At 42.8% G+C, this 25,488-nt stretch overlaps 1 protein-coding gene across 1 annotated transcript in view; it reads left to right on the forward strand.

Moving 5' to 3' along the window:
- Window positions 1-25,488, forward strand: part of ITGA8 (integrin subunit alpha 8) — a 160,834-nt gene that overhangs the window by 49,079 nt on the left and 86,267 nt on the right. The window contains exons 14-16 of the mRNA XM_019532605.1: window positions 10,851-10,896; window positions 14,088-14,195; window positions 25,275-25,330. Coding sequence (XP_019388150.1) covers window positions 10,851-10,896; window positions 14,088-14,195; window positions 25,275-25,330 — 210 coding nt within the window. The remainder of the gene's footprint in view (window positions 1-10,850; window positions 10,897-14,087; window positions 14,196-25,274; window positions 25,331-25,488) is intronic.

Genomic DNA, 25,488 nt, shown 5'->3' on the forward strand with positions numbered 1-25,488 from the left:
GGTCCCTGGGCTGCAGGGTGGGGGCTGGTTTTTCCCTCTGCATAGCAGTGCCACCCTCCCCACCCCATGAGGCTGCTGCCGGCAGGGAGCTGGCTCGGGCGGTCCTGGGCCATACTGCAGCCACGGAGGGAAGCACTGGGCCCCCACACAGCTCAAGCAGGCAGGCAGGCAGGCTGAGATGGTGGGGGGAAGATCAGGCTCGCCACTTTTGTTGGGCGGAGCTGCTTTCCCGGGCTGCTGTCAGGCTGCCTGCAGGGCTTCCTGGAGAACCATGGAGTTGCAGAGCCTGGTGCTGTGCTCCGCGGCTGTAGGGGCAGCAAACTAAAACTCCTCAAAGGAGTTGTAGTTTGCTGCAACCCCAAGCTATTTAAGGTGCATTATGCCACTGTATTTCCCACAGCGGCTGGAATTAATGTGCAATACACTGCTGAGGCGTGCAAACAGTGCAAAGGTATTTGGCCCACTTTAAAATGTTGTGCATATATGCCTCTCGTTTCATCTACACACGACTAGAGAGATCTGACAGTGGACAGCTCCATGCTGTCAGGTGAGGAAAGCAGAACAGATTGAAACTGGGTGAAATGAACAGATAGAAACTTCCTTATAATGGTCCTTTTTAGCCACCCTTTTTTTGCTATGTTTTTGTCTGGGTGAAGTAGAGGCAAATTCTAAGCTTAGTATATATTGGCTTTGTTCAGTATTGCTACTTTATATTTAAACCAGTGTAGTTGAGGAGTGGGTATAGGTGATGGAGCTGGGCTGGGTTGGAATATCAGGGAATATTTGCTATTTAATAAGAAAAAGCAGCAAAAGTTTAATTGAAAATAAAATTAAATATTTGTAGGGAAGAGAGTCCTGAAGGAACTATGGGTGAAACCGTGTGGCCCAAAACTCAAAGCCTAGAAGTCTAAACAGCTTTAAGAGCAGAAAGATGTAGTTCGCCTGAAGTCAAGCAGAAGTCAAGGTATATTTTCGCATTATAGACTAGCCAATCAGAGATACATAAGGTGTCATGCAGAAGACTTACTTAATCAGATACTATGAATGGACTGCAGGAAGCAGAGCTTCTAAGTAGAAAAACACTGATTATAATATAAAGGATAGAGGGCAGGAAAGAAGGGTACTGCAGGGAGACCCTATACTTATAAACAAATGGCACTACCATGGGCATATGTATGACTTCTCAATATACCAATATATTTATAGACTTTAAAGACTTTATAGACTGTATATTTATAGGCCATATGCCAATATACAGACTTTAAAGTCTGCTTCCTTCACAGCTGCCCTCTCATCCTCTTGATATACCTAAAGTATACTGACATCTTCATTGTTTGGACACACAGGAAGGAATCTCTAAAGAAATTCTACTGTGACTTTGACAAATTCTATCCCTCTGTCAAACTAACTGTGGTAATTCATTTCTTAGACACCACTGTGAAAACTTGCAATGGTCACATTGCCAGCAGATTGTATCAGAAGCCAAACAACAACTACCTCCATCCAACAGCTTTCACCCTAAGAACACCACTAGATCCACATTAGATCCTTCCTGGCATGGCAGGAGATGCAATGTTCGGATCTGGCATAAAATTTCTCAGATCCCAACTGCACCACTGCTGAGCTTCCCTCAACCTGATACAGCGGATGGAGTCAGGGCTGGTTCTGTCCCAGACCCAAGACTGCCCCCAGACCCACTCAGATTCCAGACTAAGAACTACTGGGGCAAGGCCCAACAATCAGCTAATTGTCAGACTGGCCCCAACAATCCTAGGTGGGTTTAGGACTCTGGGCTGTCAGGGATGAGTCTGACAATCAGCTGATTATCAGCCCAGTTGCATGCATGGCTTTCAGAAGTCCCGGAGAACTGGGATCCTGGAACTGGGGAGCCTCTTCCTACTCCCAGGGGCTTTAGGCAAGGCAAGAAAGGCTTTTAGGCTCAAAGGTTGCCAAATGGCCAGCCCATAATTTTTTGGGGCCCCCTGCAAGATATGGTTTTGGGGGCCTCTGACATGAAGAAGGCAGGTACAACTGACTGGATATAAATCTGGTGGCAACATGGAGTGTTCACGGCCACAGGAAGCCTCTTGGCTGTGGGGCCCCCTGTGGCCACAAGTTCCACAGGATAGGACGGGCCAGCCCTGTTGCTAGATCTCCCATGTTCAGAGCCCCATAGCTCTCCCTGCAATTCATTTTCCCAGCAGCTGATTTTCAACACTGGAACTATGGCTGTCCCAGCCCTGATGCTGACACCTGATCTCCCTATGCTGATACTGACAATTAGTTGATTTCCAGCGTCAGCATGGAAATGGTACATGTTCACATGGCCCAATACAAATGAGCCACAAAAATGTTCCACTTTTTTGTGGAATAACTTTATGGCTGGTTTGCCATTTTATGGTGCCATTAATCAGCTAGTAACATGTAGCACTGTTACTATTTATGTCGCAATTAACATATGAATTGCACCACGGCTGTAATGTGTCAGGGGTGTCAGTTATAGCAGCCTCCTTGGAGCAGTACTCTGTGACTTGTGGCACTGCCCAGAATCCCTACTGTACCCCATGCAGAGCCCTGGCTCAGCACAAACATCCTGACCTTGGGTCCTTTCCCTCTCACAACCTCTGCACTAAAATGTATGAGAGGATTCTCAGAGGGATAGCTGACTAAAAATGGGCTTTTATGCCTCTGCCCTTAATCTGTTCTGACATTTTATATGTCATAAAGATGGAAGAACAGGGATGAGGTCTCACCCTAGGTCTGAATTCTGAATTGTGGTGTATTTTTTTTAAAAAAGAGTAACTCAGTTTTGACAGAATCAAGAGAAATTCATAAGCATGTTTAACAGAAAATTAATTTGTTTTCCTTTGCTTCTGGGCAGCTGTTCAAGGTTGATCCCTGTTGAGCACTCAGGATTATTGAGGGTAGTAGTGCTGTGCATCCAACTGGTTCATCTATCACTGTACAACTTGAGCATTTTGCATCTGCATGGTTTCTACCTTCACATTACAATGCATGCTCAGTCATTTGACAGCTCCTCATAGCTGAGCAAATAGCTTATAATGAACAATTTATTTAGCCAGTTTGGCTTCCTTCCTTCTCATGGCTTATCTTCCAGCAGACTGATTTCTTCAAGTGTATTTGTCATCCAGAATTATTTAACCATTTTTTTATAACAAAGCAAATGGATTTTGAGCAGCTTCCTGTTTCTATTCACTATTCAAACTCCACTGATAAATTATAATTGTAGAAATCAATTACACAATATTGTTTCTGTGTTTGAATACTTGTGGCAGTAATCCTTATTAACCTTGATAATCCCACGCAGCCTGGGAGGCTCAAGTTTCTGTTCCAAATTACCCGAGCTTGAGCAATGATTCTGCTTAAATTTACTTCTGTTTTGTGCTGGCACATTTATGTTGAACCTGATTGGCACAGAGACGAAGGTGGGAAGGGGGAGGTAAAGCAAACACAGTTTTATAGTAACTACTGCCTTCCCTTGGCCAGCAGTTTCTTTAAAGACTGACACACAATTAACTGTCTCTGGAAATGTTTTAAGAGAGCTGTGTCTGTGATAATCAGGAATTTTTTTCCTTAGAATTCAATAACCCAGTCTAATCGTAGGTTTGCAGTAGCTCCGTCTGCTGAGTATGTTAACTAGAACAGCAGGAAGAAAAACCTCAAGTTTCTTTGAGGCAATGATTCCAAAGTTTCTGAATGCTAAATCTAGAAGCAACAATTTAGCATTCAGTGGAAAATAGCAGGCAGTACGCCAGTAAAAGCACTGCATCATAACCTAGTGATGATTATATGATGAAGTCAGTTCAGGAGATTTATAGACGAAAAAAACATGAAAAGCTGCATCTGCTTTGAGAATTGCATAGTGTACGAGTGAGAGCAGGGGAGAGAGTCTCTCAACCAGCAGAACAAAGTGAAGGTGTCTATACCAGATAATTGGTTTGGCATCATGCATTTTCTTAATTGTTGCATTTTCAAATGTATCATCTTGTGGAAGTCTGATTTTTTTAAATAATGAATGAGTGTTTTATAGTTGGTAGGGTCAGAAGGGACCTAAGCAGATCATCTAGTCCACCCCCCTGCCATGGGCAGGAAAGGATGTTGGGGTCAAATGACCCCAGCTAGGTGGCTGTCTAGCTTCCTTTTGAAGACCCCCAGGGTAGAGGCAAGCACCACTTCCCTTGGAAGTTGGATCCAGCTCCTAGCTGCCCTGACAGTGAAGTAGTGCCTCCTGATATCTAGCCTGAATCTACTCTCAGTCAACTTATGGCCGTTGTTCCTTGTTACTCCCAGTAGTGCTTGGGGGAACAGGGACTCTCCCATTGCCTGCTGGTCCCCCTTGGCAAGTTTATAGGTGGCCACCAGATCCCCTCTCAGCCTTCTCTTGTGGAGGCTGAACAGGTTCAGGTCCCGTAACCTCTCCTCGTAGGGCCTGCCCTGCTGCCCCCTAATTGTGCGAGTGGCCCTTCTCTGTACCCTCTCGATGCTGCCCATATCCCTCATGAAGTGCGGCACCCAGAACTAGATGCAGTACTCCAACTGCAGCCTGACCAATGTCTCATAGAGGGGGAGGATCACCTCCTTGGACCTGCTTGTGATGCATCTATGGATGCATCACAAAGTGCAGTTAGCCTTCCTGACTGCGTCCCCACATTGGCGGTCCATGTTCATCTTGGAATCATTAGTGATTCCAAGATCCTTCTATGCTTCTGTGCTGATGAGAAGAGAGTTCCCCAACCTGTAGGTATGCTGCTGGTTCTTCCTCCCCAGGTGCAACACCTTTCACTTGTCCATATTGAAACCCATCCTATTCTCATCTGCCCACCTCTGTGACCTGTCAAGATCTAGTTGTAGCCTGTCCCTCTCTTCTAGTGTGCTCACTTCTCCCCACATCTTAGTGTCATCTGCAAACTTGAACAAGGTATACTTTTCACCCACTCATCCAAATTGCCAGTGAAGATGTTGAACAGTGCGGGCCTGAGTACTGAACCGTGGGGAACTCCACTGCCCACATCCCTTCAGGTCAGAAATGACCCAGCCACAACAACTCTCTGTGTGCAGCCCTTCAGCCCATTTGTTACCTATCTGACTGTGTAGGCGTCAACACCACAGATGCCTAATTTTCTAATGAGGATGAGACAGTGTCGAAGGCCTTCCTAAAGTCCAGGAAGACTACGTCTCCCGCAATACCTGCATCCAAGGCTTTTATGACCTGGTCATAGAAGACCACCAGGTTAGTCTGAGAGGACCTGCCTCTAATGAACCCGTGATAAACTCCCCTGCTGGCCCCTTGCAGATGTGCTCCTGGATAATTTTCTCAAAGAGAAAATATGTAAGTCTTCTCTGCAAGTGTATCTTCAGAAACACTTTTCCAGTTTTTTTGGGGGGGGGTAGTGTGGGGGTTAATGAACATGGTAAGATCATATGCTCAATTAAGGATAAGAGGGACAGGGTGTAAGTATGTAAGTGGAGGATGAGGAGGGGGAGAATATATATATTTAAACTCATTTATCCTCTACTGAACGTATGATCTCATCATGTTCACTAACCCCCCGCCCAACCCTCGATAATTTTGAATAAATAACTGTAATCTCAGAAAATGGGAATCATTAAAGTGGTGAACTTTAATGATCCACTTTGAGTGGTTTGTATCATAATGAAAAGAACACAGCAACAGACCACCAAGAAGTCAGGGCAGGGGGTTAATTTCAACCAAGAGAGAAAATAGCAGTGGATCAGCCCAATCCAGTGTTTTTTACTATTAAGAGGGTTGCTGTAAGGAGGCTGAAGGAAGGAAGAGGCAGACAAGGTTCTTTGGGTAAATCTGATATATTTTATTAGACCTACTAAAATATCAGATTTACCCAAAGAACCTTGCCTGCCTATGTCCATAGACCAATGGGGCTACAACCTACACCCCTGAAGGAAGGAAAAGGAAGTTTTCCCTCAGAGAAGAGTGCCAGGCTCTTGTGCGTCAGGAGAAACATAACGGTTATCTCTAGATAAGGGCTCAGGTTTTTAACTGTGGTTGGCTGAAAAAGATAGGTCTCTAGCTTTTTTTGTGGCCAGCCCTCTAGTTGTAGGCTTTTTACAAGAACTTTGATCAATATCCATGATGAGGATGTTCAGTTATGCAGTTTTTCTCCCTCTTAATATTTTCCATGTATGTGACACCTATATTTTCATAAGATCCCAAAATACTTTGCAATTGCTCTAATATACTGTGTCATTACAAGGCAGTTAAACTGACAGAACACACATATATGTTTCCTAACTTTGGGCAAAATACTCATAAAGGTTTTGGAAGTGGCAGAACCTTAAACCAAACATTTTTACCTCTGCATCTTGATCTGTAGGATTGTGGTGAGGGTTGACTTAACCTTTGGTTAACTTACTCCCATTAATATCTTAAGCAGAGTCTGCGTCAATTCTGTATGGTTTTTCCAAAATGCATAGCTAATTTTTTTGCTATTTTTTATCATCTTATCCCCTCAAAGCATCAGATGAGGCATCTGATTGCAACCATTTTATCTGGCACTTCTGGATAGATTCAAACAAAGCAGGTTTTTCTAAGAACATGACACTTTGTCATATGCCACTTTGTGTTGTCAAGATGCATAATTGTCAAAGTTGTGATAGGCTGGATCTTGTACAGAGTGGAAGGAGATATGATAAAGAAAGCATGAGGAAGTAATAAAAATGTTCAGCTTCATCTGAAGATGAGCATTGCCTAAGGAGGTTGGAAATGGATTTGTGCTTATTTCTGTGGCACGAGTGAAGGGTCAGTCAGCACAATTGTACAGGCTACGAAAAGTTTCTGCCTTTCTGCACATGTCCCATCAGGTCCTACACATGGAGATTGTTAAGGAGTCAGGCAGAAAGGCAAGCTTATTTTTCTAAGCCCACTTTGCCTTCTTCTACAATGTGTTGTTGCTGCTTGTTCATCTGTTGATCCCCTCATGTACCTCAGCAGATGGGCTTTCCCTGTGCAGCGTGGTTCTCACCAAGCTGCATTCATCCCATGGCTGCAATAGGGCAGAACTATTTCCATTCACATTGCTGCCAGTGGAGACACAGAATCCTCCTTGCAGAAAACTGAAGGATTTCTCTTTTCCCAGGCTCCTTACTGCCTGAGAGGAAATGCCTGCTCTGGCTGAAGGGTTTCTCAGAAACAGTATAGACTAGTGGTAATGAAACATTTTGCTCAGTGGGCCACACTGGCAGTGCCTGGTCCAGCTGCAGGCTGGATCCAGCCAGTGTTTCTGCTTCTGCACCCAGGCAGGCACAGTGGGCACCATCTGACTGTGGAGGGGAGCAGGGGGTGGGCTGTCCCCAACACAGCTCTGCAGGGGAAAGGAGCTTGACTCAGCCCCATGGAGAGGGAAGGGGGCATGGCTAGACCCCAACTTGGCCCCACAAAGAGGGAAGGGGGTTTGGCTCAGCCCTGCTGGGGAGAGGGGGCAAGGCCAGACCCCAACCCAGTCCCACAGAGGGGAAGAGGGATTTGGCCTGACCCCATGGGGAGGGAATGGGCCATTGGACTGGCCCCAACCCATGTATGGAGGGAAGGGAACATGGCCCTGCCCAATCCAAAATGGGGGAGGGCATGACCCAGCCCCACAGGGGAAAAGGGTATAGCTTGGCTCTGACTGAACATGCAGGATTGGAGTATGCAGATATGGTGGGGGTTGGGGGGGTGATGGGGACAGTTAATATTATATGCAGTTAGTATTACGTACAATTAGTTTTATGTACTAATAGCCACTGTTTCCCCACTGCCAATTTTTTGGACCCCTGGGGAGCCCCATGGGCCAGATGCAATAGCTCCATGGATCATTTGGCCCATGGCCCAGAGGTTGAACACCCCTGGTATAGACCAGGTGGTCACCTGGCACTAATCCTGCAAGGTACCACCCTGCTGTTCCTTAATTCTGTAAAAGGAAGGTCTCTATTCATCCTGAAAACATAAAAGGGTGAAAGGGAGAGGAGAGAAGGACATTTGGAGTCTGAGTCATAGGCAGCTGTTTTCTTAGAGTCATAGTAACTTGAATTTGTGAAAAAGAAAACAAAGCCCAACAAATGTAAAGATGAAGCTTTCTGTTCTAGCTCATGAATGTTTTTCTTCAGGCTTTATTTGGAAGAGATTCAGACGGTTAGTTAAGATCTTTTCTTTTTTTTTTTTACTTTGGACATCCCAAATGCCTTGTTCAATGTTTATTTTTCAGCTAGTAACTCTTGTATCAGGGACACATCATATGTAGTAATAAAAAAGCACTGAATAAAGACAAGTCCTATCTATTTTTAGGAAAAGAAAGTTGCCAGACATTAGATAATTTGGACATCTTGCACAGTTTTCACAGAAATGATTAACAGTCATTCCCTCACAAGACACAAAAAAACTTAACCTCTGCTTATAACTTATTGTACATTTGAAATAATGTACATTATTCAAAACTCTCTCTTCAAAACTCTCTCTTCAAAACTCATACATTTGGAACCTTCTCTTGAGATCCTCACACCAACTCCCATCAAAACCAAAAAGAACTTTCCATTTTGGTTACCATAGGCGTTGGATTGGACAGTGAAACAGCAGTGAAACTACTACTTTACAATAGACTAAACACAGGATTAGCGCTGTCCTTGCTGAGCATTCCAGTAAATCTCTCTGTTGGACTGAACAGTGGCCTCTTCTTTATAACCTTACTGTAGATTATATGCACCTCCCATCAATCAAAAGATATTTTACTATTCTTTTCACAGTTACAAACTTGAAAGAGCAAGGTTTTTTGGAGCAGGGAGAAGCTTGACCCAGCACAGGTGCTGAATGGCACGTCAGGGAGCCAGGTTTAGATCCCAAATCAGAATGGGATGAAGATAACTCCTAAGCCTTCAGTATGCTCCCAAATGGTGACTGTCTGGCACTGCCTCTGTGGGATGACCCTCTTCCTTGGCAACGGCCTTTGGTTGAAGTAATAGAAGGGCCCCCCACACAAATGTACTCTGTTGGCTGCTCATGATCCTTGATTGCTTCTAGCTGGAGACACGACCTCTTTCTTTCCTAGAACCCCACTTGAGAACTACTTCTATGGGTCTTTTTTTTAACACAATCCCCTCACAGCTCTCTTTCGGTGACTTGGGTGGGCTCTCGCGAGCATCAGGTCTTGGAACTGACACCTCACCGAGATGACTAAAACAGTTCATATGAGACCTTGTTGCAGATTCAGGCAGGCATCTTTTCATCAAACCCACGGGTAATGCTTTACAGTTTTTATTTGTAACTGTGGTGACTGAGAGGCATCTTTCTTTTTTTTTTTTAATGAAAGGTTAAATATTAATATCATGTGAGTCCAGAAACTGGAGGTTTGGGCATATATCTATTGCATCTATGTGTTAAATAATTTTCCCCAAACCTGTGCTACCTAGTCCTAATATAAAGTAGAGTGATATCTTACATGTTGTAACTTAAACAGTTGCTGTAAAAGTGCCCTTAGGTTGACAGAGGATAAATATAGCAGAAATCCTTTTTACCTGTCTTTTGCTGTCTGCCTGTGATATAACATGAGATTTTTTTCCATTTTTCTGCCTGAGAAATAAATATTCAGTCTACTTGGGTTACTGTGAGAGACAAGAAACATAGCTGGGATGTAAGCTGCTATGAGAAGGGTTTTTTTTACTACATGGCTTACTGACCTATTCCCATAATGGTACTGGTTACACCTTGCAACAATAGCTTCAGCAAGGGCTTAATGTATCTTCAGTTTCAAGCTGACTCCTCTGAAATGTACGATCCAGTGAAGTTAACTGGAGTTACCTTGGTTTACATCTTGTGTGAGGCAAATCAGTTCAGAAGTGCCTGGCAAGGAAGTGTTACCTAGCAGAGAATCTGTTTTGTCCTCAGGTAGGGAGCAGCTTAGCTGGTACTCTCCCAGGGCAGGGCTTGGCCAGTGGAGAGCATGGGGGAGAGGGAGGAGCTTAAAAATATTTAAGAACTTTTAAACTCTGCAGCACGTGGGAGGTGAAGAGTGACCCAGCAAACAGGGTTAAATCACCAGGCCTAACTCTGACTCAGCATGCTAATATAGTGCTACAGGCACTTCACATCCTTTCATTGTGCCTGCCAACTGCAGGTCATGTAAAACTAGCCAGAGCATAAGTGGGAGCATGGATTAACATAAACATAGTTTGTAACTGCTTTAATTTAACATAATTAAGTAAATTAACTTAGCTTTCTGATGTGTACCACTGCTGACTCTCTTAAGGAATGTGGTTGATCATACCCTTATTTGTCCGTTGAACTATATGGTTATGAAAGAAACTATAAAATTAAGAATAATACAATTTAATATATTAAATATATATCCCAACAAATAAATCATGGTGTGTTCAGAGATCCCACCCAGAGATCTAACTTAACCTAAATAATTCTCAACTGATGAGGGTTAAAAAAGAATTGCTGGATCTATTTGTCACCTGTTTGGGTGATGGTCAGGTAAAAGTTTAGAGTAAAATAAATATGTGATGCCTACTGAAATCCTTTATTATTTCTATAAAGAGCTACCACTTATAATGACAAGCTACAAAGACCTCTGAGGAGGACCCTGACCATGTGAAGTGTTTTTCCTTGGATATATTTTTGAAGAATGCCTTGGGAAGAACAAAGTGATATAATTATTGCTTTGTCTTACTGCACTTTGATATAAAAATTCCCAATAGATATAGATAAAAATCCAAATAAATATGAATATTCAGATTAATACAGATAAAACAATTTAAACTGGAAAATGTGCTGGAGTTTAGCAAATAGTGGTTACAAAGTTGTTTTCTTTTTCCAGATTTAATTGTAGGTGCATTTGGAGCTGGGAAAGTAGTTGTTTACAGGTATGTTGTAAATGCTATGACATTTTTATTTTCCGTGTTGCTTTGTGCAGTGTGTAAGTACATTGTAATTGCATCAAAATTTTAGTAGTGAATGGTACAATGTTGTTAATATCCTTTTCTAACCTGTTCATAATTTTCAGGGAAAAATCTCCATTTCAGTTGAAACTGCCTGCTATTTCTATAGACACATTTCTGGAAAGTTGGATCAAATCCTTCTGACAATTTTAAGTCAAGCAGGGAGAGAAGAAACTGTAAAAGAAGAAACCCAGTAAAAAAACTATGACCACTTATTTTTGTATGAAACAAAGTCCTAGATGATAGAAAACAGAAGCTTCAAACTTTGTAGATAAAAATTGATAATTCCTAATGAGGAGAAAAAAAGCCTTGTGACAGAAGTGTCATTTCCTTGCATGGTCAGCAACACCTGTGAAGGATTTTAATTTTTCAGGTAGCCTTGGTTTATATGTTGCTGTATGCATCATACCTGATAGGCACAAAAGTTGCTTCTTTTATGCTGCTGTTGAAAAATATTTTGAGAGATTATAAATATTTTTAAGAAACAAAAGCTTTTAATTCCTCCTCTCACGGGAGGAAAAGAAAAACAAACAAAAAATACTGACCAGCCTAAAATTCTAAGAGTGTGTTACATAATTATTTGTAAATCTTAAGACAGAAAGTAGAGTTATCACATAGGTGTAACAAGATATACTGCTGTGCAGATGATATAGCTGTTCCATCGAAAGTCTCGGTAATCTTGAGCATTCCTGGCTTTTGCATCTTTCCAGTAACTAACTACCTGGTTGCAAAACCAGAGCATGAACACTCCCCTAAGGTTTTATATTGTGCAAATGCAGAAGTTAACTGAAATAGCATCGCTAACTCAGACTTGCAAATTCTATATAGACCGGAGATTCCACTTTTCTGAACACTAGCACAAAAGGAATGGAAAATGTTACTCATCTGGCCTTGAATTATATTCAGTCACTTTGTACTGGCACGAGGTGTGAGGCATTGGAAATCCAAAGCCAATATGTCTATATCCACATTCCACTGAGCAGTCAAAAATGCGTTGTATGAAACTTGGGTAAAGTGGTATATGAAAACCTCCAGTTTTCATTTGCAGTCTTTTATATTTTTAAGTACAAGTTAGAACGTTGGAAAAACATAGTTATTTGCATTTAATTATACAAATTCAAGTTTGCTTGAGTTTATTTTTCCATATTGTACCAAAAATGCAGGAAATGTTTTTGCGTGTTCAACAAATGTTACACTGAAATATTGACTGTATAGCCTCAATTCAATCTTAGAAGCTTGAGAGAAATAACTTGGTAATAAGTTATTTCTAGCTGAATCATTAATATAAAATAAAATAATATTCTGTGAACACTCAATTTAGACCTTTTCCAATGTTATTTTAAAGTATTCTGAATTATAGGTTAGCAGACTAATCATCAGCTGTTCCCCAAAGCTGCATTGAAAACAATTTTTACCCTGATAGACACACATTCATCTTGGCCTGTTACTTCTGCTAGTTACCCCTGGTTCCCAAAAATCAGTTGACTCAAGATCTATCAGCTAATCTGTATCCTATGGTTAATTTCCAAAAGCTTCCAGTAGAGCCAAATCACATTAATTTTTTAAAGAAACTCCCATACAGAATAAAGAAGATAGGAAGTCTGAGCCTGTCTTTCTGGATGATGGCAGAATGTTGATGGATTATGAAAGAAGTTCTAAAGAGCTTCTGTCATGTCCAAAAATGCTTAACTTAGTTCAGGCTCCAGAGCCCCCAAGAGAGAATTTGTTCTTTTGTGAGCATTCAAGCAGCTTTGGAACACACACTGGTTGCTTCGTGGATTTTCTTATAACACCTACTTTTTAATGAATGTTGCACCTTTATTAATGTCTATTGCAAATACAAGACGTGTTTTAGTGATCTGTCTATGTCAGGGGTTTTCACCCTTTTTTAATAAGTGTACCTCAGCGGTGGGGGTGGGGAGTAGCTGAATAGGGAGCAGGGGCAGAGGTGCCAAGTGGCTGCACATGTAGCAGAGCCATGGTGAGTGGCGGCAATGCAGCATCTGGGCAGCCCTGCTCTTGCCCCACCCCTGCCCTGCTCCTGTGAGGCAGCAGCATGGGGTGGTGGTGCTCCATCCTTGCCTGCCCCCACGTATCCCCTGGGACCTTTCAAAGTACCCCCAGGGGTACACATACCCCTGGTTGACAGCCTCTGGTCTAGGTAGGTAATGATTTTTGTGAAGAACTTCAAAATGGGCAATCTACTGAAATAACTCACATTTCATGACAGTTGGGCTGAAAACAGATGTCCTTGGCAGAGTGAAATCAGCCTCAATATGTCACAACACAGGCTGATTACACTCCAGGGACATCTACAGACATCCATGGTTGCTGTACCCTAACTTGGGGTGCAACTGAAAGTGTGATAACCCCCCCACTTACTGAAGCACCCCAATGTTGGGGAGCAGGGAATACTTCACAGAGCCCCACCTCCATATTTGCAGGTGTGTGCACATGGAGGCCTTCCCACAGCTGTCCCCTCTCTGCACATGTCTGCAAAAGGCCCAATCCTGACTAAGTGAGGTTTTTCCTGCCACAGCAGATCTGCTCCCCTGCAATCACCAGGAACAGGTCTGGCTGAGTGGGGAACCCCAGCTTCCCTGCATATGAAAAGGCACCCCAAAATTTCCTGGGGTCCCTCTCTAAGCAGGGAAAGCAGGCCAGTCCTCAAGGGGCTTGAGGGGCCTTCAACCCTCCTGGAGCACCTGCCTGGGGTTGCAGGAGAGTGCAAGCAGCGCAGGCTGCTTGTACTCTCTGCCACAGAGAGTAGTAGATGTCCTCTTCAGTAGTTGCAGTCTGTTGCCACCTTTTGTTGAGCCATTGATTTCCCTTTCATGCAGGGAAACAAAGGGTATCACTGTCTTTTTGCTCAGCATTTGCAAATTTTTATGTGGCACAAATGAGATGCTCAGGTGGCATTTATTTCAACCCAGAGAAACCTGTTTTCTTCAAAAGAATTAAGAGCTACAGAAAAAACCCTGCCTACCTAATGACCTTCTACTTACAGCCTCATTTCAGTTAATTTATATTGTTTAAATGTTAAATGGTCCTTCTGCAATTCTGGATCTCCCATTTATTCCTACTCTATGTAGTGAACTTTTGTTTCCCTCCCCCAGAGCAAGGCCTGTTGTGACAGTGAATGCTCAACTTTTGCTGAACCCAATGATTGTGAACCCAGAAAATAAAACCTGTCAGCTTCCCAGCTCTAGGATTTTGGTGGCATGGTAAGTCAGTGATAAGTCAGTGAAACCAAGAAACTGCTGTGCTGAGTACCATTGTTTTGTATTGCAATTTAGGATATTCAGTGTGTCAGAGAAAAAGGTCCTGAAGTGAAGTGCAGCAAATATGAATGGATTTTTTTAAACAAAATTAACCCCCTCCTCTTATTTGGCCAGGATTCAGTTCCTTATTGAGGATGCATCAGAGAGTAAATTGATACTATATCCTTGTGCTCATGTGACTCAAAGTGCTGCCATTTAGTTAATCTTTTGTTTTTTTAACAGGAAAGAGAGAACTCATTCTTGTGCCTGGGGGCATTTAAACAAGTGATTGGGAGGCACTTCCAATTGCGCTGTAACTTTTGCGTTTTACACAAAGCACTTAAATTTATAGCATGATCAAACTCAACAGACATCAGTGTTTGGTGGAGGAACTCAGAGCCTCCATGCGCTGGCCAAGGTCAGAGCTGCTTTGCTGTTTCAGCATGCTCTGCAGGCTCCCCATTGCTAGAGTGTGCTAAGAAGGAGCTAGCCGTAGTCGCACCCCCCAGGTGTCACTGACAGCCTCTCATCCCAGCCCCACCTCATCCATTCTGTCCAGCTGACAGCCACAGCCTGACAGAGGGAAAGGGAGGGGAGTGAGAAGGGTAGTGTCTCTCTCAAGCTTTCCCCCTGGAACCAACTGGCAAAGTGGGCAGAAAGCTAGCTTGATCATGCTGTGGGGGCAGGAGAATGAAGGCTTTTGGAGGCTGGTCTTGGCTAGCCAGTGAAAATTAAATGAGCATCACAGGTGCAGAGTGTGGGTCGCGGAGGCAGAGTGGCAGGAGCTGTGAAATCGGAAGCCCTATTAATACGAATTGCAACTTGGGCAGCAGTGACCATGAGATGAGATGAGTTCAGGATTCTGAGGAAAGGAAGGGTGGAGAGCAGCGGAGTAAGGACCCTTGACTTCAGAAAAGCAAACTTCCACTTGCTCAGGGAACTCATGAACAGGATCCCCTGGGAAGCCAAACTGAGGGGAAGAGGAGTCCAGGAAGGCTTGCTATACTTTAAAGAAGCCTTACTGAGAGTTCAGGAACAAACCATCCTGATGTGCAGAAAGACTAGCAGTTATGGCAGAAGAACAGCTTGGCTTAGCAGGGAACTAATGGATAACTAGGGAAGAATATAAGAGCACTACTCGGGCATGCAGGGATGCAGTCGAGAAGACTAAAGTGCAATTAGAGTTGAAGCTAGTAAGGGATGTGAAAGATAACAAGAAGGGTTTCTACAAGTATATTGGTAGCAAAAGGAGGATCAGGGAAAGTCTGGGTCCCTTACTCAGTGGGGGAGGCAGCCTTGTGACAGAAGATGCAGAAAAGGCAGAAGTGTTCAATGCTTTTTTTGTCTTCAGTCTTCACAGGCAAGGTCAGCTCACAGACTACTGCACCAGGCAGCGTAGTTTAGGAGGAGGTAAGTAGCTGTCACTGGAAAAAGAACACTTTAGGGACTACTTAGAAAAGCTGGATGTGTACAAGTCCATGGGGCTGGAGGGGCGCACCCAGTAGGGCTGAGGGAGCCGGCTGATATGATTGCAGAGTCATTGGTCATTATCTTTGGAAATTCATGGAGATCACAAGATGTCCTAGATAACTGGAAAAAGGCAAATATATATTGCCCATGTTTAAGAAAGGGAAAAAGGAGGATCCACAGAACTACAGACCAGTCAGTTTCACTTCAGTCCCCAGAAAAATCATGGAGCAGGTCTTCAAGGAATCCATTTCTAAGCACTTGGAGGAAAAAAACGTGATTAGGAACAGTCAGCATGGATTCATCAAGGCAGTGGCGACGCATAGGGGGTGTGCCCCCTAAGAGTGCTGGTGCACTCCCTGATCAGCCGCGCTTGCCACTTAGGCAGTGGGTAGTGGGGACTTGCCAAAGTGCCAGTGCCTCCCCTGCAAGTGCCAGCTGGGGAGTGGAGCGCCGTTGCACCCCCAAAAGTGCAACGGCATCTTGCCCCCCAGCAGGTTGCCCCTGACCCCCCCCCCAGTGCACAAGATTGGCTGTACTTGCCCCTCCAGTCATTGGGGGCCTGACAAGGCAGCACCAGTCACCCACGCACCAGGGGAAAGTCATGCCTAACCAACCTGATTGCCTTCTATGATGAGATGACTGCCTCTGTGGATGTGGGAAGACCAGTGGATGTAGTGTACCTTGATTTTAGCAAGGCTTTGGATACAGTTTCCCACAGCATTCTTGCAGGCAAGCTAAGGAAGTATGGGCTAGATGAATGGACTGTAAAGTGAATAGAAAACTGGTTGGAGCATCAGGCTTAGAAAATAGTAATCAATGGTTCGATGTCTAGTTGGCAGCCGGCATCAAGTGGAGTGCTCCAGGGGGCAATCATGGGGCCAGTTTCGTTCAGTGTCTCATTAATGACCTGGAAAATGGCACAGCATGCACCCACAGCAAGTTTTCAGATGACACTAAGTTGTGGGGAGTAGTAGATATGCCGGAGGGTAGGGTTAGTATTCAGAGTGATCTAGACAAATTGGAGGATTAGGTCCAAAAGGAATGTCATGAGGTTCAACAAGGACAAGTGCAAAGTCCTGCTTTTACGACAGAACAATCCCGTGCACCAGTACAGGCTGGGGGCTAACCGACTGGGCAGCAGCTCTGCAGAAAGGACCTGTGGACAATAAGCTAAAATGAGCTGGCAGCGTGTCCTTGTTGCCACGAAGGCTTCATTGTTAGGTGTGTTGGCAGCAGGTCAAGGGAAGTGATTATTCTCCTCTATTTAGCACTGGTGAGGCCACATCTGTAGTAGTGTGTTTAGTTTTGGACCCCACTACAAAAAGGATGTGGACAAATTGGAGAAAGTCCATGAGAAGGCAACAAAAATGGTGAGGGGGCTGTGGTACTTGACTTCTGAGGAAAGACTGAGGGAACTGGTTGTATTTAGTCTAGAGAAGAGGAGACTGATAGGGGACTTATTAGCAGCCTTCAACTACCTGAAGCAGTGTCTGAAAGAAGATGGAGCTAGACTGATCACAGTGGTGGCAGATGGCAGAACAAGGAGAAACAGTCTCAAGTTGCAGCAAGGGAAGTTTAGGTTAGATATTAGGAAGAATTTTGTCACTAGAAGGGTAGTAAAACACTGGAACAGGTTACCCAGAGAGGTGGTGGGAGCTCCATCCTGGAAAGTTTTCAAGACCCAGCTAGACAAAGCTTTGGCTGGGATGATCTAGTTGGGTCTGGTCCTGCTTTGAGCAGGGGGTTGGACTAGATGACCTCCTGAGGTCCTTTCCAACCTTAACTGTTTGATTCACAGATGATTGTTAAAACTGGTGAAGCATAGAACAATGGGTCATTAATATGCCACTAACTCCCTATAGCTTGAAGCATTTGGGGGGGAAGGCAGACAGCTTCCTGGATTTCACATTGTCCCATATAGTCATCCTAGCTCTGCTGCTGGTTCCCAGAAGGAAAGTTGGGGAGTGACACCATCCCCTCTTCCCACCCCTTGGCCAGGCTGTGGCTCTCAGCTGGCTGGAAGGAGAAGGTGGGCCTGGGATGACAGTCTAGGGGCAGAGCTGGCCCTGCGCTGGGGTAGGCAGAGGAAACAAGCTCCGCCTACCCTAGGCTACAATACAACCCAGCACAAAGGCTCATGGGATGTGGGAAGAATCATCCAAAAGTTAACCCCCGCAGCGAACCTGTGCACAAGTTTGCTAAGGCATTCTGCCCTGGAGTGCCGTCCTTTGATAGCTGATTTAATGAGGGTTTAATTTTCTCATGTTCGGCCATTTGAAAACTGCTGTGCAGCTGTAAAAATTTGTTGTTACAGTTGTAGAGCACTTCTGGGGGCCTCAGCACACAAAAAATATAACTTCTGTAAGTGCCCTGGGATGTGATATATTTTTTGTGCTATGAGACTTTCTTCTGGCCAATCGGGGAACATTGTTCTGTAGTAAACTATGCTCAGTTTTCCTTAAATGCTTGTATTGAAGCACTTGTTTAAAATATGGATTTAAAAAAATGTAACATAAAGGCGTACTTTTTAAAAAGGTTCATTTTGTCACTAATCTTTGCTCACTGTTAATACTAGCTACAGAATAAAGCAACCAGCAGATGGAGATAGGAAACTTGTTGGATATTTCCAAGTTTCAAAGTTCCAAGTTGCCAGTATATTTGTTGGAAAGCATCACCTTGTCAAAAGCAAAACATGTCACAGACACATGTCCTTCAACAGAAATTCACAAAGGAAAAATTTAAATAACTTTAGTATTTTTGATGTTTTGGGGAGAGAACTTATTAGTTATCTGTTTTGAACTGACTTTGTTTTACTTTTTGTTTTACATTGTAAATGGTTTTAAAAATCCAAAGTCAAAATTATGATTGACCCAATCCATTTTTTTCTCCTAAATGTTAGTTTGCAGCAAATTCTGAAATTTGCCAGGAATTTAAAAATTACAGATGCACTCCAAACCTGCATTAAATTCCTACACGTTTTTACAGGAAGTATGTAAAATTGTCTCTGTGATAGCCATGTTCCTGTTTCAATATATTGCTTGGAAAAGACAAAAGGAAAAAATATTTATTTTCTTTACATTAGTGTTTGATTTAGAATGTTATGACGAAATTTTGTTTCATTTTTGTGAGAATTCTGCCTATTATGTCAGGAACTTAATAGTAGTATAATTATATTTCTCTCAATTATGTTATAAAATATACTTCCATAAGGATTTAGCTCCTAATATAAAGTAATTCTTTCCTTCCAAATATATGAAGAACAACCATTGATTTTCCATGTTGTAATTTTTCTCTTTAGTTGATATAACCTTGTATTGCACATATGAAAACAATTAGTAGGGAAACTTCAACAGGCAAATAATTCCTCAGTCCCACGGGATAGATTTCTGTATCTCTTTGCCAGCTGTGCAACTTGTATAAAATGCCTGCTGATTGACATTTTTAAATTAAAAGACTGAAAGGAAACAATCCTACCAGAAAAGTTTCAGGAAATGTAAAGGTCTAAAAATGTGGATTTTTGTACATTTTTCAATATTAGGAAAATATTATTTTAGCCATCAGGTAAACTGTATAACTGGAGCAAAGGGGAAAATATAATCTGTACCTACAATACCATTGTTTTACACAGCACAAAATTCTTAGGGTTGTATCCTGCACACGTTTCTTTATTTGCATGTTAAATATCAATTAGAAATATGGCTGAACAAAATATTTACACCAGACCTTTCTTCAATCAATTTCAAAATGGAAACAATTTTGAAATCTTTCAGAGTTCTGGGTTTTTTAAATAATTTTCAGTCATTTGTAATGCTAAGCACTTTGCTTTTCCTATTGATTTCAGTGAAAATGGTGTGATCCTCCTGACAGCTGCAGGCAGGAGTCATAGCTCAGAGCCACACACTTGTTCACAGTGCTGGGAACTAGGGACAGCAGTGTGGGGGTGAACAGAGCCCCCAGCCACATGGACCCAGCCCTGCCTCCCTCATACCTGAGCAGGGCAGATGACTCCGTTTCCCCCACCTCCTCCCCATAGCCTCTGCTGATGGACACCTGGCAGGGAGGCAGGGCGGCAGGGCTGAGGCGAGGGGCCATGCTGGTCAATGAGGACTGCTTGGCTGGGCTCAGAATTTTTCAGCAACCTGCTGGGAGGCATGTGAGAGTGCCCCCACCTGCTGGCCTTAACCAGTGCAGGCTGCCTCCTTGCCCTCTTCCCCCCAAGTATGAACCTAAATTCTGTTCACTCTTGAACTAATCTAGGGCACTTAGAAAAAGCCATGAAAGCTAGTGTGAAGCTGCCTCAGGCTTTTTGAACATCTCTACCTAGCCTTAGAGTATCTTAAAGTGACTGGTTCAAGTTGGTGTTAAATGTTATATTTTCAAACAGAAATTTAAAGCACATGTATATATTTAGTTACCCCAAAAACAGAGAGATTGACCTCTGTTGCTTCTCTAGAAGCCTGTAGAAAGAAGGAAGGAATCAGCTCTGAGCAGAAATCTTATTTGGTCCAGGCCAATCCTCTGTATGTCTTCAGTGCACCCTATCCTTTAGTGACCTCATCTATTCATCTTCCATCTCTACAGATAATTTATATAATTAACTGTCCATACCTGTGGTCCCCTCCTGTGTATCTGACAGTCTCCCAGATGCATCATCTCTTGACAACTCACGCTGCAGGCCAGAACTGAGCTAATTTTTTCCTACCACCTTCCAAGCCCTCTCTACCTCCCACATTGCTGTAGACATTGTCTCATCTGGAATTGTCTACATCACAAATTACCATGCTAGGGAGTACTGCCATGTACATACACCCCACCTTTTCACTCCTGCTGTACATGCACCAAATGTCAGAGATGTCATGGCATTACACAGGGGTGCTGAGCACCTGCCAGTATACATGCCTGCTCCAGAGAACCAGAAAGTGGCAGTGAGCACAGCCTGGGAGCGCAACTCATTTTCTCAACATTCATACAGAGAAAACTGCACTTTTATACAATCATTCTTTGCTCATCTTCTCCACACACATTCTTGGAGGCAGAATGAATTTTCAATAGCAATTACAGGTAAGTAATATTTGGAACTGATTATCTTTTTATTTTTTTCCTATGGATATTTCCCTATGGAAATTCCTTATGCCTTACCAATCTCATCACCTCTAAAACCACCTCTTCCTATTACAGACAACAATACAATAGAGTTCTAGTTAGAATTGAATGAAAATTCAGAAAATATTAAGTTTGGGATCATCAAAATATTTTGTGTCTATGTGGCTGAATGTCAATCAGTCTTATTATGATTTTGTTAAAATGCTTGGTTTTATGATCTAACCCAGGGGTGGACAGTTATTTTGTCTGAGAGGGCTGCTTAATGAGTTTTGATGAGCTGTCAAGAACCACAAGGACAGCCCTACCCCTTGACAGGGGCCCTGCCCCCTGGTCACCATCTTGGGGCCAGAAGCCCTTACCTTTGCCACCAGAAGTTTCATAGGTATTAGGGTCAGAAGGGACCTTATTAGATCATTGAGTCTGACCCCTTGCCCTGGGCAGGAAAGAGTGCTGGGGTCACATGACCCCAGCCAGGTGTCTGTCCAATCTCCTTTAAAATACTCCCAAGGAAGGGGACAGCAACACCTCCCTTGGAAGCTTATTCCATATTTTGGCAACCCTCACTGTAAAGAATTTTTTCCTGATGTCCAATCTGAATCCTACCTATGCTGTGTCTACAAGCTGCTAGGATCCTAAGATGAGTACACTTTTCAAAAGCTTAGAAGGCCAGGTTTTTTAGGTTAGGGACAGATATTCAAAAAGCCCGTGGCTGAATTGATTCAATCTTTTCAGGTTACTCTAACCTGAATAGCTTGAAGTGATTTGCTTGAACTGATTTGCAAGTGGATAGACATTCACTTTTGATTCAGAAAATGCAGGCACATGCAGTGGCTCAGGCTAGAAGCTGGAGGGTGCTAGAGCAAGCCGTCCCTTCCCTTCCATAGTGCTGAGCTGGTGTAGGTGTGGCCAGGCCCCAGCAGGATGCTGTGATTAGGGAGGGTTTAAACCCCCACCCTGGACTGCGCATTCCCCAGCTAGGGTGTGCCTGGAGGTGGGGGGGGGGGGGAAGCAGCCCTCACCAGGCTTCTCCCCACCACCACTCATTGCTCAATGGGCAGTGAGTATTGCTTGGCCCCAGCCCCCAGCTAGCACTCTGAGGCAAAGCGGGAGCGGGGGTCAGGGAGGGAGGACTGCTTGTGTGGAGTGCATGCATCTGTTCATAATACTGAGCTTTCCAATCTCCCTCTCCTTGCTTCTTCATACTGTCTACAGCAAGTTTGACAGGCACTTTATTCATAGCAAACCAGGTCATTTCTCACACCTCTCTCGGTCCCCTCTTGAACACTGACAGATTGTGGCATTTGAAGCAAGCAAGCCAGCAGGGAGCTGATAACACAAAACTTATCAGCCCATCAAGAAAACAAAGCCTTTTTCATTAGTTCAAGCTCTTCTTAAACAGCTTTTTCCAAGGAAGGAATGGAGGGACATTATCAGCTGACTTGCTGATTAGTTGCAAAAAGCCCTAAGCGGACACTGATCTGTGTACCTTTGTCCAAGTGAACATGGAGATACACACACAAACATCTCTCAGCATCAGCTAGCATGGGGGTGGTGTGGCTAGATGCCAGGTAGGGTCTATGCTGCTGGGGTCCCTGGTATGGGACAGGGGGATTCCTTCTTGAGCAGCAAGCAAAGGGAGGGTGGGGCAGGGGGAAGCCAGGCAGATGCTGCTGTCTCCTGGCTGTAGTCCCCTACCCTGTTCTCAACCAGCCAGAGCTCTGGCTAGGAAGGTGAGGGGTAGGGCCAGCCCTGCTCTCTGGAGCAGACAGCCCAGCCCAAACCAGCCTAGGGCTGAAAAACATGTTAGGATGTTGGGGGACTCTGATTTAATATAAATGAGGAAGGGGTCTGAGACAGAAGTTCCATGAACCTGTTTGACCCAAATCAGTTCAGTTTAATACTACATTCAACCAGGTTTATCTTAAATCAGTTTTGGCCATTTTGCAACTGGTTTATGTGCACTGAACTCATATTCTGTTACAGGTTTAAACCAGTTTCTGATCACTTAAACTGGTTTATGTGTAACTTCTGTCCCTAGTCTTAATGCCACAGCCATACCCCTCCTTACATGATGTGGAAGGGATTATAAAAGGACCCTCTCAGTATTTTGGGAAGGAGGAAAAAACTGATCATAGGGGTGAGGTAGGTATGGAGTACTGCCCCTCACTGTGCAGATGCTAGAGCTGATCAAAATGTTTTCCGCCAAAGTTTTATGATGTGCATGTGTTTTGTTTTGTTGCTGGGTTTTTTTGGGGTGGTAGGGGGATGACATTTCTCAAAAAAAAACCCAACCCCTTCCCCCCGAAATCTGACATTTCCAGATTTTTTTTCAATTAAATAATTTAACAGGAAAACTTCTCTAAGCTATTTGAAATCCATGTAAATGATATTTTTTTATTATTTTTATTCAGAGTTCAAAGAGCATGATATATTTCAAATATGTTTTATTTAAATTCCTTCTTACATATAGGCAACCTACAAGTTCCATAGGTGAACTGTATGGTATCAGTTCTTGAATTCATTTGCTGGTGCAGGGAAGTAGTACAATGATGGGTATATCCCCAGCCTGCTACCTGACACAGCAGCATTGCTACACCATCAGGGCATGGTGAGGTGTGGGAACAAAGACAAGCCTACACAAACTCATTCCTATTGGGAGAAAACAAACTTTCCTTCTCACACAGGTATCTGTTATGTAGGTAGCTGGGGTAGCAAAACAAAAGCACTTTGTATCCCACAGCATGGTGTTAATCGCACCACAGTTCGATCTATAAAGACTGATGACTAAAGTCACTGCATAACAGTTCAGCAAAGTGTACATTCTGCATTTAATGCTTACTCAGTGCTGTCCTTTACATTAAGAAATGGTCAGCTATTCATCTTTTACTGATAATGGACTTCTAAGAGCCATGGTAATGCGTCTGAATTTGCAATTTCTTGGTAAAAGTTGAATCAACATATCTAATATCCTTTGGAGTCTGTGGTAAAGACTTAATGGTATGAGGCAGATTGTTTACCATGAAATAAGATGTTAAATAAGCTCATGCAAAATATATAAATCATAGATGTGGCACATTTCCATTACGTTTGTCAGAGGAAACTGATCCATAATTATAATCTGAGTAGAGGTTATTTTAGAGGTGATGTTACTGGTTTTGATTTGACTGCATAAGTATGCAGATATATACTGTAGTATTAGTTTAATTACTATTTAAAAACTGTGACCAAATCACAACATTTTATTTTTTATTCAACTTGTCATTTTTCTTCTGTGAAACATGGTGACATTGCACTTTTAGGCAGGAGCTTTGCTTTTTAAGCAATCTACAGACTAGTAAGTAGAGAGATTTTCAAAGTTTTGTACTGAATTTTGTAGCCTTTACTGAGCAATTCCATTACTGTCTATGAGAATCAGAATTTATAGAATTGGATCTTTGAAAGCAGCATCAAATACTTGATGCCAAGAGCATGTCACTGAAGATGGATTTCAAGTGGTATCTAGTAGCAGAAAAACTGCGTTGGTAATAGCATCAAGATTCTTGAAATGGTTTAACAGACCATCGGTAGTTATTTGTGAAAGCTTTTGAATGTAATTGCATTAAATATATATATTACTTTTGTCTGGCATAATAAAGCATCTGTTTACAAAATGAAACCTTTCTACATGCATTAATAATGATTATGGTTTCATCTTTTACAGATGTTGATTAAATAAAACAATCAGTTATTACAATTTTTCGCATCTGCCAAAATAAAATGCTGTCAGTCAACATGGCTATAGAAGGCCTTTTCTAGTAAGGCCTTATCACCAAGGATCAGGATTGTATCATGCAGAGAGAAGAGCATGTGTGGGCAGCTTTAAATATATAACTATTGTATGTAGGACAGTTTATTTCTAGCAACAGGGAGTTGATAGTCCTTAAGTTCAGAAAAGCATTTGCTGTGGAATGTGAAAAAAAATAAAGTAATAAAGTTATTAGCATACAGCTTCAGTACATTTCTGTAGTAAGTAACAACAGAAAACAGTCTGATTTCTCTGCCCTTTTACTTTAGGTCTTGGTGGGGGAGAAATGGCATCATTTAAAAAATGAAGTAGAAAACACTCTGGCCCAAACCTTGCACATCAAACCAGTGCTATTCAAGTCTCTGGGTGAAGTCCTGCTGCCCACTTAAGTCAAGCAAGTCCTGTCATTAATTTCAGTGGGTATAATCCTTTTAGGTTTGCATGTGCAGGGAATACAGGACGGAGAGCACAAATACCTTTTTACCTCATCAGAGAGAATGGAAAAGGAATTGGGTCTAGGATGCCTGAAACAAAGCTCTTGAAACACATAGCTAAGTTGGTTTAGAGAAGTATATACTCTTTACTGTTTTTAGAAAGGGGAAAGGGAAGATTGAGATACTGTGAAATTGGTGATTCTTGGTATGTAATTCTGTCGATAGTGACTTTTTCTTTGTTACTTCTTTTAGTTTTATTGTAAGAGTCTGTGCAGCTTTTGAAGGCCAGAGTATTTCAGATAAGATTGGTAAGAAATTATTCATGTTCTTACATATTTTTAATAAGTTTCCTACTTCCTAAAAAGTAGTCAGTTTCAAAATAAAAACAAGCCTGTGACTATTTTGCAATGGAAAGACAGGATTGGAAGAAATAGCATTTATTTCATAGATTTCATAGATTTCATAG

This window comes from Crocodylus porosus, unplaced genomic scaffold (assembly GCF_001723895.1).
Source record: "Crocodylus porosus isolate Cpor-Errol unplaced genomic scaffold, CroPor_comp1, whole genome shotgun sequence".
Classification (NCBI taxonomy): Eukaryota; Metazoa; Chordata; order Crocodylia; family Crocodylidae; genus Crocodylus; species Crocodylus porosus.